Genomic DNA, 17,655 nt, shown 5'->3' with positions numbered 1-17,655 from the left:
GTGCTCATTTTACAATGACAAACTGAGCATACATCAATTTTTGGCGCCGTTGCTGGGGAGTTGATAGAGGTGTTAGGGTATTTCTATATTTTCATTATTTTCTTTTCATTTTTAATAACTTTTATTGCCTTAATTCCTTATTATACTTGAACTTGTCAGTATTGTTTCTACACCTAGTTATCTTGGTTGCTTAATTTCAAGTGAGATAGAAGTGCATGACAAGAACATCTGAGGAACCATTATTTGAATCTGATCCAGAGATTGAGAGGACATTAAGAGTTTTGAGGAATCAAGGGAAAGTTTCAGAAGTTGTTGAAAGTAATTCTAAGTATTCAAGCAGTCCTATGGCAGAAAACAGCAAGACTATGAAGGACCTTGCAATTCTTGATGATGCCTATCAGTATTCCTGCATTGCTTATCCAAAGTTGACTAGAGATGTCGAGCTCCGATCAGGTTTAATTCATCTTCTACCCAAGTTTCAAGGGTTGTCTGGAGAAGATCTAAACCGGCACTTGCATGAGTTTCATATAGTGTGCTCCACCATAAAGCCACAAGGGATTTCTGAAGAGGATATTAAATTGAGAGCATTCCCATTTTCCTTGACCGGAGCAGCTAAGGATTGGTTGTACTATTTACCAACTGGACATGTCACAAGTTGGATTAACATGAAGAAAGCATTTTTAGAGAAATTTTTTTCAGCATCAAGAACAACTATCATTAGGAAAAATATTTGTGGCATTCAACAAGTGGTGGGAGAGGCCCTGTATGATTACTGGGAGCGGTTTAAGAAGCTATGCTCTAGCTGTTCTCAACATCAAATTAGTGAGCAACTTCTTGTTCAATATTTTTATGAGGGATTGTTACCTATGGATAGAAGCATGATAGATGCAGCAGCAGGAGGAGCTTTAGTGAGCAAAACTCCAGAGCAAGCTAGAGAACTCATCTCTAATATAGTCGAAAATTCACAACAATTTGGGAATAGAGCACTTATTACAAGAGGGGTTAGTGAAACTTAGTTAGTGTCTAATGAACAAAAAGAGATTAAGAGCTCCTTGTTGGAATTGACCTCTCTAGTCAAGCAAATAGTTTTGAACAGTGTTAATCAAGGTTCTACCAATGTTCCTACAACAACTTAGCATATGTTTAAATCAAGAACACAATTCAGATCTTTGTCCTAATCTTCAACAAGATGAATCAGTTGCGGCTTTGGCTAGAGCTCAATTTCAACAACGAAATGACCCCTATTCATCCACCTACAACCCAAGTTGGAAAGACCATCCTAACTTGAAGTATGGGAACTCGTTTTACCAACAGCAGCCTTTCCATCAGTCCCAACAGAAAAATAGTCATCATTTCAGAATTCATAATAGTAATATCATGGTTTTCAACCATAAATTCAATATTCTCAGCAACCACAGCAACCATTTCAGAACTTTCAGTAGAGTTTTCAGTCATTACCGAATCAAATTCAGCAACCTACTCAGCAGTTCCAGCAAGGTTCTCAGCAATTTCAGCAAGGATGTCAGCCCTTCCATCATCAAAATCTATCTTCACAGCATTTTCAGAACTAATTTCAGAACCCACAGCAACTCCAAATCCTAAAGGGAATGTTAGCGCAATAACTCTTCGAAGTGGGAAGTCCATTTCAGCTAAATGACAAAATAATTCAGATTTGGAACAAACATTTCCAGCAGCTAAATTTGGTCTAGATTCAAGCTCAGCTACCACTCTAGTTGATCCCATCATTGTAGTTGAAGAATTGGAAGAAAACCACACTTTTGAGGAAATTCCAGCAAATTTCAACAACTCAAATTCAATTTCAATTTCAACTTCAACCCCGAAAATTTCAGAACAGCAAGAGAAAGAGCCAATGATTCCTTTACCTTTCCCCCAACGCAAAGTTCAAGCTAGAAAGTGTTGGGATGTATACCAGAATCCTAACTATCTATGTAAATAAACATTCTGAAATAAGAATCACATTTGGTCAATGTTTGCATTTAGTTTTTATGCAAGTGTACATTTAATCTATATTATAAATAAACATGGTGTGCGGAGTCACACACAGAAGACCATGTTATCAGTTCCTTATAGATTACAAACAGTGTTCACAACCAAGATGAATTGGACAAACTATTGGATTGGTTGTAGTGTAATTTGGTCTTAGTCTGTCTTGACTATAGAATTACACTAGTACACTCAGTGTGTATTGAGCAGGACCATCTGAGGATTGTTCGATTTATACTGACTATATAATCGAACTAAACCTCTGTTGCTATGAATGTACATGCTCTTAATCCCTATATAATAACAAGCACATGTACTTAGTATATACTTCCTTGATTCATCAAAGGGTGAGATTTAGAGCGATAGATCAAAAGGCCCGATGAGTTGGGAAATAGTATTATGTACATGGTGTGTTGTTGATTATAGAAGGAAACTGTGTCCTATAATCTAGGCTGATGATGTCCCCTTGAGGAGCTCATAAAGGATTATCATGTAAACCCTACAGGTGGACTCAGATCCGCATGATAACAAAGGATGAGTGGTACTACTCTTGGAAATAGAAGTTAATTAAATTCGAGTTGTCAGTAACTCATTTAATTAACGGACATACGATATCTTAAACACATGGAGATTAATGTACTTATAGTAAGAAGGAGCCCATACTATAATATGTGATTGGTGCAGTAGTGCAATAATAACTCTTTAGTGAAATGAGTTATTATTGATGGACTTGAAGTTGGGTGTTCAGGGAGAACACAGGAAGTCCAAGTCCATCAGGAGGCCAAAATCAATTTCTCCTCTAGGTCCCTGTTGTAGCCTCTAGATAAAATCTCGTATCCACCTAAGAAAATTATATAAAATTTAGGATAGGAAATTTTAAGAATTTCTGAAATTATTTTTCCAGAGAAAAATTTTGTTAAGAAATTTCGATTAAAATTTTCGTTACGAAATTATTAATTTTCTTCCGCAGAGAAAATTAATTATGATTTTTCTAATCAAATCTGGATGAGATTTGATTTGATCAGAATCAAATCTGGATGAGATTTGATTTGATTAGAATCATAATTTTATCTCTTCCACAGACAAAATTTGGTTATGATTTTTCTAATCAAATCTGAATAAGAAGATTTAATTTGATTATAATCATACCAAATTTTGTGAGATGACATAACTATATAAAGGGAGGTTTAGGGGAGGCAAAAGAAGACAACAACAAAAAGTTTCTCCTCCCCTCTAGGGCCGACCAAGGAGAATCAAAGCAAATTTTTTTTTGCCTTCCGCCGCCCACTCTCCTTCTTCTCTTCTCTTCTTTTGTGGCCAGCAATCCAAGCCCTCCCTTCCTTTAGGGCCGGCGACCAACAACAAGAAGGAGGAGAAGAGAAAACTAGAAGGAAGAAGAGCTTGCTTCATTGCTTGCATTCTTGCCATCGGAGAGAAGAGACTTGGTGGAATCATCTCGAAGGATCATTGTCCACACAACGTTCGAGAAGAGGAGAGGATATACAGCAGAAGATCGAGAGGTCTTCAACTCCTTTTAGACATCCCGTAAAGAAGAGGTATAATTTAATGTTTCCACTATAATTAAATTATTCCTTTTATCTCGGATCCTGTAAACCAAACACAAGAGCCCAATGATCTAAATGCGTTGATCAAACCTTGGTTTGATTAACTATGAGGGCAACTTGAAATCGTTTTCGAAAAATTTTTGTTCTGCAAGAATTTACCGGAACGGTTTTTCAAGACTTTTTCATCAGAAAGAGTGTAGACGAAGAGAAAGCCAAAGAATATCAAGAGCTAGTGAACTTGTTCAATAAAGTAGAGGTAAATGTGTCATTGTTCACCATGATCAAGCAAATTCTAAAATATGCTAAGTTTCTCAAAGACTTATGCATGCACAAAAAGAAGTTGAAGGGTAATGAGTTGGTTAACACGGAGAAGAATATTTCAGCACTTTTTCAGCCCATTCCTCAAAAATGTAAAGACCCAAGAGTATTTACTATGTCTTGTGAAATTGGGAGCAATTTATTTTAAGATACTATGTTAGATTTGGGAGCTTCCATAAATGTGATGCCAATATCAGTTTTTCAAATGTTGGGTATAGGCCCTTTACAACCTACAGAGGTAGTAATTCAACTAGCTGATCGAAGCTAAACTCATCTAGCCGGTATGATTAAAGATGTACTAGTAAAGATGAAGGAGTTGATTTTCCCTACAGATTTTTACATATTGGACATGGAGGGGGATTTCCTAGCAGATAGATCTCCACTCATCCTTGGGAGATCATTTTTGAAGACTGCAAGAATAAAGATTGATGTATATGTAGGGACACTTTCCATAGAGATAGGAGATATAGTAGTCTAGTTCAATATTTTTGATGCTATGAAGCACCCAAGGGAGGATCACTCTATACTGAGTATTGATGTTATTGATGAGTTGATTGGTGTCGAAACAATTGCTGATGGGGACTTTTCTGACATTCGAGTGTGATTTTAGCTCTACAAATGTAGGGGATGTTATGACTGCGGGAGTAGCTGAGTTGGGATCGATTTCAGGACCTTTGTCAGTTGAGGGAGATTATATGGGTGTAGGGGATTGCACTGAGCCACAGGGATCACCCACATCTACAGAGCAGTCACAACCTGATTTGAAGCCTTCACTAGAGCACCTGAAATATGCTTATTTAGGAGAAGATCAGCATCTACCTATCATCATTGCACAGAATCTATAGCCAGAGCAAGAGAAAAAATTGTTATAAGTTCTGAGGCAGCACAAAAAAGCTATAGGGTGGACATTTGCTGATATTCCTTGGATTAATCCTGCTATATACATGCATCAGATTCATTTGGAGGAGAATGTGAAGCCCGTGAGACAACCACAAAGAAAGCTCAACCCATTGATCCTTGATGTAGTTAAGAAAGAGGTGACTAGACTACTACAGGCAGGTATTATTTATCCTATTTCTAACAGCAAATGGGTGAGTCATATTTGTTGGGATGTATACTATAAGCCTTGCATTTTGTATAAACATCTATTTTACAATAATATTGAAATGAGAATCACCTTGGTCAAAATGTTTGCATTTCTTATGTAATGCAATTGTCCACTTAATTTATATTGTAGATAACATGGTGTGGGTGCCACACAGAAGATCATGTTATCGGTTCTTTATAAATTATAAATAGTAGCTCACAACCAAGATGGATAGGGACAAACCATTGAAGTGGTTGTAGTGTAATTGGTATTAGTTTATCTTGACTATTAAATTACACTAGTACACTTTGTGTGTATTGAGCAGGACCGTTTGAGGTCGTTTGATTTATACTAACTATATAATCGAACTAGACCTAAGTTATTATGGATGTGCATGCTCTTAATCCCGCTATAATCACTACAAGAAAATAAGGCTTCAGAAACAGATTTTTAAGACGGAATTAAAATTTGTTTCAGATTTAGATAAATTAGAGACGAATTTGTTACAAAATTATTAATCCATTTCACTTTAATAAAATATAGCATTTGAAAAAAAAAATTGAGACGAAATTTAAAACAAATTTGATACGAAATTATATATAAATTTTTATAAACAAAAATAAATACGAATTATAAATGGAATTTGAGACCGTATGAGTTTTGTCAAAATATCCGTTTAAAATTTAATAAAAATTTAAGACAGAATTAAAATCTATTTCAGATTTAGATAAATTAGAAACGGATTTGCTACAAAATTACTAATCCATTTCACTTTAATAAAATATAACATTTGAAAAAAAAAATTAAGACAGAATTTAAAACAAATTTGATATGAAATTATATATAAATTTTTATAAATAAAAATAAATACAAATTATAAATAGAATTTGAGACCGTATGATTTCTATCCAAACATCCATTTAAAATTTAATAAAAAATTAAGATGAAATTAAAATCTGTTTCAGATTTAGATAAATTAGAGACAGATTTGCTACAAAATCACTAATCCGTTTCACTTTAATAAAATATAACATTTGGAAAAAAATTGAGATGGAATTTAAAATAAATTTAATATGAAATTATATATAATTTTTTATAAATATAAATAAATATGAATTATAAATGAAATTTAAGACCAATTTCTGTCCAGACATCCATTTAAATCCATTTGCATGTGTAATATATCTGTTATTTTTTTAACTTTAACCTGAGTTATCAATACATCAAAAAGAGAGAGATTGTTGGTGTAGTTTGCACTAACGATCAAACTCAGGTATTGATGTATGACTTAGAACCAGACATTAGGCTGAAGTCCAGGGTGGTTGAGCCCTGGCAGGAAGTCCAATTGGGTCTACGGAGCCTGACAACTGACTGAAGACCAAGATGGTTAAGACTTGGCAGAAAAACTAGGGTGGTTGAGCCTTGGTAGGAAGTTCTGATGGGTTAAGAAGTTAAGTAGAGCTGCATGAGGTAAGTGAGGTAAGTCACTGGATGAGCAAACCAGTGAGGATGAGTCTAATTTTGGACTTTAGGCATGGTCCAATTTAGACCCATTTGGGTGATCTAAACTGAGGTCTGGTTAAATCCTGGTCTGGGAGACAGGATCTAATTAACTTTGGATTTTATCTTAGTCCAAATAAATTGTGCTATCTTTGGGTTGTATGATTTACTTTTGGACTAACATAATTTTGCAGGGGTCTTTTTGCAAAATTACTCCTCATTATTCTTTATTTTGCTAAATCTGAAAATTTATTAAATGATAAAATTATTCCTATAATAATATTTAAGAAGGATAAAATTTTCTATAAAAATAATATATATATATATATTATTTGAATTATAATTTAATCTGGATAATATAAAGTACAAGGCGTAGATCAAGTTTTACGTTTTTTTAAACATTTACAGATCTAGATAAACTCAACAATGCCTATATAAAGCTTCGGTCAGTGCATGAAAATATACAACTTTGACCAACGTCCTCCTTCTGCGGCAGCCCGAGCTTCGACACGATCACGTCCAACTTCTGCCGGAAGTTCATTCCCAACATTCGAGTTTGTTCAGATTTTTCTACTGTTGGGTAACGAAGAAATTTACTTTTTTGCACTTATTTTTTTTGGAAGTGTGGGATTGTCACACTTCCTATTCTTTATTTTCGAATCTCTCAATCGGGGGGTTATCGCCGGTCGAGGATTATAGTGGATTGCCCAACGCCAAGGTTCAAGGAACCTGAACCTTCGAGTAGGAGTCGCCGAAGGCTTCGAACGAAGTAAAATCGTTTTGTGTTCTGCATTTCCTGTTTCGTATTTCTTTTATTTTCCGTTGCACACTTTTCAAAGCTCAAATTGTCTAACTCTGATTTTAAACAAACGATTTTTTAAAAAAGCACGTGATTTACCGCCTTCTTATGTGCACTCGATCCTACAGGGCGGCAAGGTTAAGTTAGGGCTTTTTGCGATGAAATAAGTTTCGTCGCAAAATTCGTCGCCAATTTGGCGATGAATCATCTGTTCGCCACCAAATTGACGACGAACACTGGATTTTTCGTCAATTTGACAACGAATTTTGTGACGATTTGTAATAATCCTAGATTCGTCGCCAAATTGATGGCAAATCCAAAGTTCATCGCCAAATTGGCGATGAACAGTGGAATCATCGCCAATTTGGCGATGAATTTACGACGACTTTTAATTTTGTGATGATTTTTGCAACAAAAATTATTACATCACAACTTCCGTAACTAAAATATTTTCATCGCAAATATCATTGTAAATTGGCGACGAATCATTTATTCATCACAAATTTCGTCCCTAATTGGCGACGAAAATATTTCATCATAAAGTTTCATTGCTAATAACTTGTATTTTTGTAGTGGATGATGAGCCAACGAGGTAGTTTTGAGATTTTTTTATTTCAGTAAAGGTATAATCCGTTACTCCAGTGGTTTCATACGATCGGCTCCACGACCATCTATGAGGAAGTAAATCGGGAAGCTGTAATTGATCACGACGAGGAAGACATTGCCTCGGCTTCGTCGAGATTCAACTCTTGTCCATTTGAACAAGTTTGTTCCGTGACAACTAATTCAGTGATGCCTTGGGGGTATGATAAGATACCTCTAGTTGCTGTTTAAATCATCCATATTTCGGATGATCACGCAAACACGTAGATAATTTTTAAAAAGGATAAAATGAAAAATGCATCAACGCGAGATTACACGATTTGAATAATTCTAAAATCAACTATGCCATTTGAAAAAAGTCACATAACTAACTAGATACACAGTTCGAGAACATCCTCATAATTTTGAGCGCCGATAATCCATTTCAGCATTTGCCTCTTTTATAGGTTTTATGCCTCAGCAGAATTTTTTTCCTTCAAATTGTTCAAGTTAATTGATTCATTAATTTATGTTCAACTTTATCTCTGTTAAGATTAAACTCTGTGACTGTAGCTTCCGTAATGATCACTAGCAGTAATCGTACTGGTAGTCAATCAAATTGCTTCACGGTTTCTCCACAAGAGCCAAATGCGAAGCAACGGTAGCACCTCCGCAGTACTCTTCTTTCCATCAATGACACCACAGAGTAATTCGTCCAGTAAAACCTCATAGATTTCACCTGTAATTTCCGTCGGGAAGTTCGGAATAGGCGACTGCAGAATTGCGTACAAAGGCTAATTTCCCGATACAGTTCGCATCAAAGTCCTCCACATGACACCAAGCGAGCGCGGAAGCAGGTGAAGGACATCGATTTTGGACTGGCGTGCGTCTGGGGCCAGGTGAAGGAGCACGCGACGGTGGGGAACTGGGAAGGGGACGCTCGGCTACGCGGCGTGAGGAAGAGGAAGCTGATCCGTTCACGAGGAAAGTCGAGTAAGGCTTCCAGAATTTATGAAGAATAAAATTAAAATTTCAGTGAGCTCTTTGCCGCAATGATCATGTGAGGCCACCAGCCAAAACAAAACAAGAAAAGTTACTTTTTTTTTTTGGTTTTACAGTGGTTAATGTGATTTCCGAGGCTTGGACAGCATTTCGTATGTAGTACATCTTTCTATCTCCACTGTGTTCGACTACTGTCCGTTTCGTTGAAAAGAGCGCAGAGCCGCTGCTGCTCTTCTTTAAAGCCTGTCACTTCGCCACCACCTACCCAATCCTCCCTCACCACTCTCTCTCCTCCCCTCGCCTGGAGCCTTGATCCCCTAGCGGCGGCCTTTCTCCTCTTTTCCCTGTTGTTTGGTTCTAGTAATTTCAATAAATGACGATGCTTTGCGCTTCATCGGCCACCGATGGCAAGGTGGCGCCTTGACATCGGAGGTTCTCGCCTTCCGTCGTGTCGGTGACGAAAGCGAGGACCTTGGTGGGCGCAGTGAGCAAGAAGGAAGTGTTTGCTGAAACTTTGATTTGTTTTGGGTTGGGGTTGGGGGGTTAGATCTGTATGGGAGTTTGTCTTGTGCATCGGGTCTTTCGCATGATGCTTTTTCCGTGACGTTTGTCATACCTCTGTGGTTCTTTGATGTCGTTCCTTGTTCAAAGTTTGACGCTCTCGATCCTTGGTTAGAATCGGCCCTCTTCGTGGATCTTTGGAGGCGATTCGGCGGTTTCTCGAGCTTCGCTGTCGTTTGCCTTTGGGATTCTGTTCTTTTGCTGGAGAACAGACACTTCTGTTAGGAAAAAGCTGTCTCCTTTTGTCTTTGGAATTACTTAGGCGAGCTTGCTTAAGCACCAAAACCATCATAGACGCCAACATCTGAAGCAGTTCGTTCTTTATCAATCTTCATTCGTAAGCCTCGCCCGCACAGTCGTCGCTCTTTTTTCTTTCTGGGAATCTTAGAATCAAAGCAGCGTTGAAAAGAAAAAGGTCGGAAAGAGAAAGAAAAAAAAGAAGGTGACAAGTGGGTTCAATCCCTCTTCGATTTGGCCGTTTTGGATCAGTCTAAGAAGTGATGGCGGCAGCGGTGGCGTTGCGCAGTGGAGGTATGGAGAAACAGTCCATAGATACAGGGAAGTATGTAAGGTACACAACAGAGCAGGTGGAGGCGCTTGAGCGGCTTTACGGAGAGTGCCCAAAGCCGAGCTCTATGCGCCGTCAACAGCTGATTCGCGAGTGCCCTATTCTGGCCAACATTGAGCCGAAGCAGATAAAAGTCTGGTTTCAGAACCGAAGGTAAAAGCTACTGGTGTTTTTTTTTTACAATACCCATATATTTATTTCTCTTCAGATGAATATGCTTTAACACAGCTATGTTTTCACTTTTTTTTTTGTGTTATTGCTTTTCTCAAGAACGAACAGTGTGATATAATTGATGCAGCCAACAAGATGGCGAATGTTCCTGTATTTTAGTTTTATTATATGCTTGTCCTTTGTTTGCTTATCATTGACCCTAAGACAAAATTAAGTTAAGCAATCCAGCTCAAGATAAAAGTTTGCAGTTGATCCATCTACTTACACATCAAAATCAGGTACACCTACCTTTAAAAAAAAGTGTCTTGTTGTTCTAGTTAGGCAAAATTTCACATTAGTGGACTAGATTGCTTCTTCTCTACCACCTCCATTATGAAAATGAGTGTTTGTACTAAAAAATTGGAAAACTCAACCCATTAACAAATTTAAATATTTTCTTTGTTAGAATCTCTCTGCATCTATTCTTACTGTTAATAACTTAGTGTGTTGAGAAGATTCATGAGCCAGATCTTGATGCTTTGGCATAATGTTGTCCTGTGGTTCTCCAATCATGCAGAAGTGAAAATTGCATTCAGATTGTAATTTTTTGAGTTTTTTTGGTGTACTTTTATTCACCTTTTACATAACTGCTTGCAGTCTTCTCCACCATGTCTCACTGTAAGAATAATGAGCCTGAAATTAGGTGTTGTGGGCCTTGTGGCTTGCTCATTGTCTAGCTTTCATACGGTTCCTATATTCATCTCTTCTGGATTGAACTGCAACATTGTGTTAGCCTTTTCTCAGCTATTGAGTATCTTTTACTTGAACCTTGCATCTGTAAGTATGCTACCCTTTCTGCACTACTGATTAATAGAAGTATTGCCCACAAGATCTTGGATATGCATAGTTCTGTTCTTATCTACATTCCTAACCAAAATGCAAAGTGAGAAGATGATCAAGATCTTAGGTTTCCTTTCAGGTGCCGTGAGAAGCAGAGGAAGGAGTCTTGCCGCCTTCAAGCTCTAAATAGAAAATTGTCTGCAATGAATAAGCTATTGATGGAAGAAAATGAAAGGCTGCAGAAGCAAGTCAACCAATTGGTCCATGAAAATGCAATAATGCGACAACAGCTACAAAATGTAGTTCTCTATAATCTCCCTTTTTGTTCTTTATCTTGATTTGCCAGTTCCAATCATCAGTTTTACAATGTATTGTAACACATGACCATATTCTAGATTCTCTAGACATGCTTCAAGTCTGCCTGACATATTGTGCAGATCCAGTTTGATTGGCCATTTATTTTATAGTGTATTCTTTGATGCTAACAGGAGAAGACAGGGTGCTGCATCATTCTTCTTCTTGGAACATGCTACAAGCCATGCATTTTTCTTGTGCTATATATATTTTTTCTTAATTTGTGTATCACTTTTTTGTAGGTTTCCTTGGCTAATGACACAAGCTGTGAATCAGCTATGACCAACCCACAAAATCCTCTGAGAGATGACAATAATCCTGCTGGGTACTAATGTTTCCACTTTCCATTTTATTACTAGTTCAGTGAATAGTTATGATTTATCTTAATAATTTTGTTAAATTTAGACTTTTAAAGTTAACTAGTCCTAACTCTTTATTAGACTCCTATCTATTGCTGAGGAAGCATTGGCAGAGTTCCTCGCGAAAGCTACAGGGACTGCTGTTGATTGGGTCCAGATGCCTGGGATGAAGGTAACAAACAAGACATACCTGCTTCTCTATGGAGGCTAATTAAAGACAGAATATTAATTTGTTTTCAAAACATTTATTTTCTGGAGGGAGGGGACATCAATAACATGTGCACTTGCTTCTTTTGATCAGCCTGGTCCAGATTCAGTTGGGATTGTTGCTATTTCTCATAGCTCATGTGGGGTGGCAGCAAGGGCCTGTGGTTTGGTCAACTTGGAAGCTGGGAAGGCAAGCTTTTCGTTAGTGAACTGGCACATCCTATTCCTATTGGGCAAAGATAGTTGTTAGAGTGACTTGTATTTCATACGGTACTCTTGTTAGACACTGGGTTAAAGCCAACAACCAACAAGGCTTTTGCCATTATGAATTTCAATGCTTTGTTTGTATATTTATCAACTCTTCTATGACCTGTTTTCTATTCATTCATTGATTGAGTTTCTATATGAAATAAGTAATAATTTATGGAGTTGCACCAGCTCATCTAACATGAACTTTAATTCTTAATTGTCTCACAGCTGACATTCTGGTATTGACAGATTGCAGAAATCTTCAAAGACAAGCCATCTTGGTTTCATGATTGCCGTAATCATGAAGTCTTCACCATGTTTCCCACTGGAAATGGAGGCACGATTGAACTTGTATATATGCAGGTTGAAGTCACGAAATGATCCTTTTTTGTTTGAAAAATTCAAAATTATATTTTGGCTTCTTTTTAATAATGTTTTCACACTTGATTTTTCACCCATTTTCCGTGGTACAGATGTATGCTCCAACTACATTGGCTCCTGCACGTGATCTGTGGACCTTAAGGTACACTACAACACTGGAAGATGGAAGTCTTGTGGTATGTTCTACAACCAATTGTGAACTTTCGATTTGATTCTAGCGCATTAGCATTATAGTTATTTTTCTGTGTCGTATTCTTGTTCCAAGATCTGTGAGAAATCATTAAGTGGAGGTGGCCCTATTTCTACCACATCTCACCAATTTGTCAGAGCTGTGATGCTTCCTAGTGGCTGTTTAATTCGACCATGCGAAGGAGGGGGATCGATTGTCCACATTGTTGACCACTTGGATCTGGAGGTTTGTTTCTGAGTTATTGGATGTTTTCAAAAATCATATAGACTTTCAGTATGCTCCTTAATGACTACTATGTTCTAGCAGGCATCTAGTGTTCCTGAAGTACTGCGACCACTTTATGAGTCATCTAATGTTGTAGCTCAGAAAATGACTGTCACGGTAGGTAACCTTAACATATATATATAAACTTAGCTGCTACTTTCTCATCAAGTTGAATTCTTGTTTAGAAATATACATCAGTCTTGTTCTCTCTGGCTTTTAAGTTAATTATTTTCTTATATTTCTCATTTGTCAGTGATGCTTAGAAGGTTAGTGGGTATTAATTAAATGATCCATGTATGGTTTTTCCTTCAAGATTAACTAGTGATGTTCGGGAATTATGTGGATTTGTGCAGTCAGCATGCTGCATTCTTTCAGTTATTACTCTTTCTATGCTGTCAAATGCTGGCTAATCTTGATGTCCTCAATCAAAACATGTCTCTCATTTAAGTTGAAGAAAAATAATTATCTTGATGCCCTCAATCAAAACATGCCACTCATTTAAGTTTAAGAAAAATAATTAATCTTATTCTTTCAAGGCACTTCGTCATGTCAAGCAAATAGCACAGGAAGTGACTGGTGATGTAGCATATGCCCTTGGCAGGGAGCCTGCTATTTTACGGAGTTTTAGCCAACGATTACACAGGTTAGCTTATAATGAATAACATTGCAACAAGGAAATCTAACTATATTTTATTATTATTACTTATTTTATATTGTGAGGTAATCTTATTAGCTTTTTTCCCTCTTGCAGAGGTTTTAATGATGCTATTAATGGTTTCAATGACGATGGTTGGTCACTCATAGAGACCGATGGCATGGATGTAGTAGTTGCTACCAATACTGCAAAGAAATTTGATAACCATGCCATTCCTGCTAATGCTTTTGTGTTGACTGGAGGTGTCCTATGTGCTAAGGCTTCAATGCTTCTTCAAGTAAGTTCCAGATTTTTATTTTTGGTACTCAAACCCTTCTTATCTTTTGATGGTGTTATAGGATCCATCAATTGCAAATTGGGTGTTCACCCTTCTTATATTTTGATGGTGTTATAGGATCCATCAATTACAAATTGGGTGTTCTAAAGTTGTTAAATTATGGTACATATCATGAATCATTTTATTGGGTTTTCTAATTGTAAAGTTCAATTACAAATTGTAAATTAAGTTAAAGAAAGATATCTACCTTACTTGGCACAATTCTTTTATCATAAAATACATTATCATATCTTAATAACAATATAATCAATGTAGCATGTTGATCATTATTCTTAACAAAAAAAATTTGATTCATATTTTGCCTTATTCAATAAATTGCAAAATTCTATCTATATTTCATTCCATTTGTAATTAAAGTGAAATTACTGTTATATTTTACCTTTAACTTCTTCCAACAATAATAAATCATCCTCAACTCCATCTTCATTGTCAATACCAAACCTTTAACTTCTTCCAACAATAATAATTCATCCTCAACTCCATCTTCATTGTCGATACCAAATCTCAGTGGTATTGATACATTTGAAGAGGGAAAGAGGTATTGATACACTTAGAAGAGAGAAAGAGGAAGACAATGATAATGTTACATATGAATTGAGGAAAAGGAAGAAGAAGGTAATCTTTAAGTGGCAAGACCTCAAACATATTGGCTACAACCCTGTTATCTCTTGGATTGAATGGCTAGCTTGACGGGAAAATAGATGACACACCTTTCATTTGATTTCTCATGCAACCGCAACTCAAATATAATGTTAAATTTATATGCAGCCACAATAATAGATGAAATGAAATATATGCTAATGCAAGATGTAATGTAATGCAAAATGTTATTTCTAGTCTATTACGTATGACAACTTTGGTGCATCACCTTTTAATATCTTCTAAATTACCCTTTTAAATGAGGCAATAAGGTAAGCTTTTATTGGTGAGGATGAGAGGTCAATGGGTAGGCGGGGACATGCTTAGCTTGAAATTGATAAATTGGGTGGACCAAACCGAACCAAATTAGAAATTTATCTTTTTATTTTTTTAGTTTAGTTTCTGATTGGAAAGTAGTAAATTTTTTGGGTTCAGTTTAATTTTGGTTTACATATGATGAAACTTATAAAAGCGTACTAAACTAATTAATAATCATATAAGTATGGATATATATTTTTGCCAAATATTAATATTAGTAATAGTTAGTAAATAGTAAAAGGCTTAGTATGCATTTGGTTATTGTGTATGTTCTTTCTATTATTTAGGATGACTAGTAGACACTATAATGATTAGTGGTTACTAATTTAACAATATTGTTTACTAGCTTAGTAGTTAGTCTATATTTGGTATGTATACTTTTTAATTAAAATATTGGTTTAAATTGAACCAAATCAAAATCAATTTTTGGGTTCAAATTTTAACCTAAACCATTTTGATTTAGGTTTGATTTCTTTATATTTTAACCTAACCAATATTTCTTTTGATGACTAGTAGACACTATAATGTGAACCTTTCCAACGAATCCTTAAGTTCCTCAATTTGCCCTTTTAAGAGAGAATTATCTTCCTCAAAATTTTCAACTTGAGTTGATATTCCTTTTTGAACTTAGTTAGTCGAGGGACTAAGGTTGGTCTTTTTCTTAAAGTCTTTAACCTCCTTAAGAAGTGACCTAACCTGGTCCTTGGACTTTGTTAGTTTCTTAGTTAGACATATTATGATAGTGTATAATTTGTCTACTAATGGAGATGTTACCTCATCATCTTGGTCGTCTGACTCGGATACGGATCCGTGGCTTGACTCGGACTTGGCTATGTCTTCTTTCGCCATTAGAGCCATGAAGCTCGTTCGGTTGGTCTTTTTCATGAATCCATGAATCTAACCTGCTCTGATACCACTAAATTAGTATCAGACAGGTTAAAAATGCAACACAACCACAATCCCACCATAAATACATGTCCTCGGAAAACCAAACATAACCGTAAGAAAACCACTATCAACAACCTCCTGATGTGAGACAGCAGCAGTCGACCGAAACTCTAAGTTCTAAATATCCTATCTGCTACCTGGGGAGAAAACAGAACAACCCCAGGGTCTGGGTAGTGAGCATTAGATGCTTAGTGGGTACAAGGAAGAAGTGCATGAAAAAGTATCAACAGGAATGATTAAGTGTGCAGACCAAGTAAATATATATAGAAGAAGTAAACACTAGACAACAAGTAATAAGTGTCAACAGATAGCGAAAGTCATGGTAATCGAACATGACATATCAACTGATAAATAAAGGAGAGGAATACAATGCAACAGGTATAGGTAACAGGTACATATGATCATGTATGTAATGTCATCCAAATGCTACAATCATAGCAAATATGTGCAACACATGTAAACATATGAGTAAATTAAACTATATAATAATCCTACCAACGAATGCATGTAAAAACACACGGCAACCATCGCAAACAAATGCAAGTCTCTGTCCGCACTCTGCTTTCCCCAGTTACTCTCTCAGAGCTCAGTGAACTGAGGGGCCAGATAAGACATACTGCACAAACTCCAACAACTGACCACTAAAAATAAGTGGGGAGCGGCAGTGTAGCAGGAGGGCAATGTAGCCAGTCCTGGTTGCACCCAACTATAGTGCAACCTCTTATCCATGTGCCACCACAACACGGTGTCAGGTAAGAGCCAACAACAACACCTATAACTAGTTTATAGATGTATGAGGATCATCCCAATATGTAATAGCTAAAGATAATTAGCATGTTCAACAGGAGTTAAGAGGAGTCAACATGGTCAACAGTTAAGAGTTCCCTACAGTAGATAGATCAATCGAAGGTCATACTACGAGTATCAAGCACCGAATCCTACGCATATCGGCATAATGAGTTTTTACAGATAACTAAAGTATCAACATAGCAAAGGTAGATCCTCATAAGGTCAAACAACAAGTTTCAAGTAAGGATATCAAAGGTATCAACTAAACGACTATCTCAAACAGCAGAAGTATCAACAGGATAGATGAAATAACAATAAGGCATGCACTAGAAAAATTGACCTGTATTGACCAGATACAGGGTACCCACAAAATCAATAAAACAATGGTTAAGGCTGTTCTATAGTAGGTAGGTCAATCAGAGGTTATTCAACAGGTATCAAGCGACGAATCACGTGAGCATCAACGAGGTAAATGCTATAGATGACAAGAGTATCCGCATAGTGAATATAGATCATCATAAGGTCAACCAGCAAGTATCAAGCAGTGATTAACAAAAGTATCAACTAGATAAGTATACAACAAGACATGCACGAGAAAATAGACCTGTGTTGACCAAGTACAGGAGTACCAACATGAATTAGACAGTGGCCAACATAGATCAATAATATCCTGGTTAATAGATTAATCGGAGGTCATAAGACATGTATCGAGCAGTGTATCATACGAGTATTGTCAGGGTAAAGGATATAGATCACTAGAGTATCAGTAAGGCAATAACAGATCATCATAAGGTCAACCAACGATATCAAGCAAGGATCATCAAGAATATCCACTAGTCAACTACATCAAGCAGCATGGATAGCAACATAATAGGTAAGTAAACAACAAGACATGCACGAGAAAATAGACCTGTATTGACCAGATACAGGGTACCCACCTGATTAGATGTTTGTCAATGATGGAACCCCAGAAAATAACCAACTCCGTA

At 36.6% G+C, this 17,655-nt stretch overlaps 2 protein-coding genes and 1 pseudogene across 2 annotated transcripts in view; all 3 read left to right on the top strand.

The window, feature by feature from the left end:
• Positions 1-215: 215 nt before the first annotated feature.
• LOC141832775 (uncharacterized) lies at positions 216-1,016 on the top strand. The gene has a single exon (XM_074720157.1). The coding sequence runs from the start codon at positions 216-218 to the stop codon at positions 1,014-1,016; it is 801 nt and encodes a 266-aa protein (XP_074576258.1).
• An 854-nt stretch (positions 1,017-1,870) lies between these two features.
• On the top strand, positions 1,871-8,877 carry LOC141834079 (uncharacterized; annotated as a pseudogene).
• A 270-nt stretch (positions 8,878-9,147) lies between these two features.
• The window catches only part of LOC141832926 (homeobox-leucine zipper protein HOX9-like), a 31,067-nt gene continuing 22,559 nt past the window's right edge, over positions 9,148-17,655 (top strand). Inside the window, exons 1-11 of the mRNA XM_074720290.1 lie at positions 9,148-10,139; positions 11,116-11,275; positions 11,573-11,655; positions 11,771-11,861; positions 11,991-12,086; positions 12,395-12,508; positions 12,619-12,702; positions 12,792-12,941; positions 13,023-13,097; positions 13,517-13,623; positions 13,732-13,912. Coding sequence (XP_074576391.1) covers positions 9,919-10,139; positions 11,116-11,275; positions 11,573-11,655; positions 11,771-11,861; positions 11,991-12,086; positions 12,395-12,508; positions 12,619-12,702; positions 12,792-12,941; positions 13,023-13,097; positions 13,517-13,623; positions 13,732-13,912 — 1,362 coding nt within the window. The 5' untranslated portion in view covers positions 9,148-9,918. The remainder of the gene's footprint in view (positions 10,140-11,115; positions 11,276-11,572; positions 11,656-11,770; positions 11,862-11,990; positions 12,087-12,394; positions 12,509-12,618; positions 12,703-12,791; positions 12,942-13,022; positions 13,098-13,516; positions 13,624-13,731; positions 13,913-17,655) is intronic.

Source organism: Curcuma longa, chromosome 8, assembly GCF_044706935.1.
Source record: "Curcuma longa cultivar G26 ecotype Majalengka, Jawa Barat chromosome 8, ITB_CL_G26_1.1, whole genome shotgun sequence".
In the NCBI taxonomy this organism is placed as follows: domain Eukaryota; kingdom Viridiplantae; phylum Streptophyta; class Magnoliopsida; order Zingiberales; family Zingiberaceae; genus Curcuma; species Curcuma longa.
Note: the sequence above shows the minus strand (reverse complement) of the source record. Positions and strands in the feature narration are given on the sequence as shown.

Excerpts from the sequence above, each read along its gene's own strand:
- LOC141832775 (XM_074720157.1), top strand. The coding sequence starts at position 216 with ATGACAAGAACATCTGAGGAACCATTATTTGAATCTGATCCAGAGATT.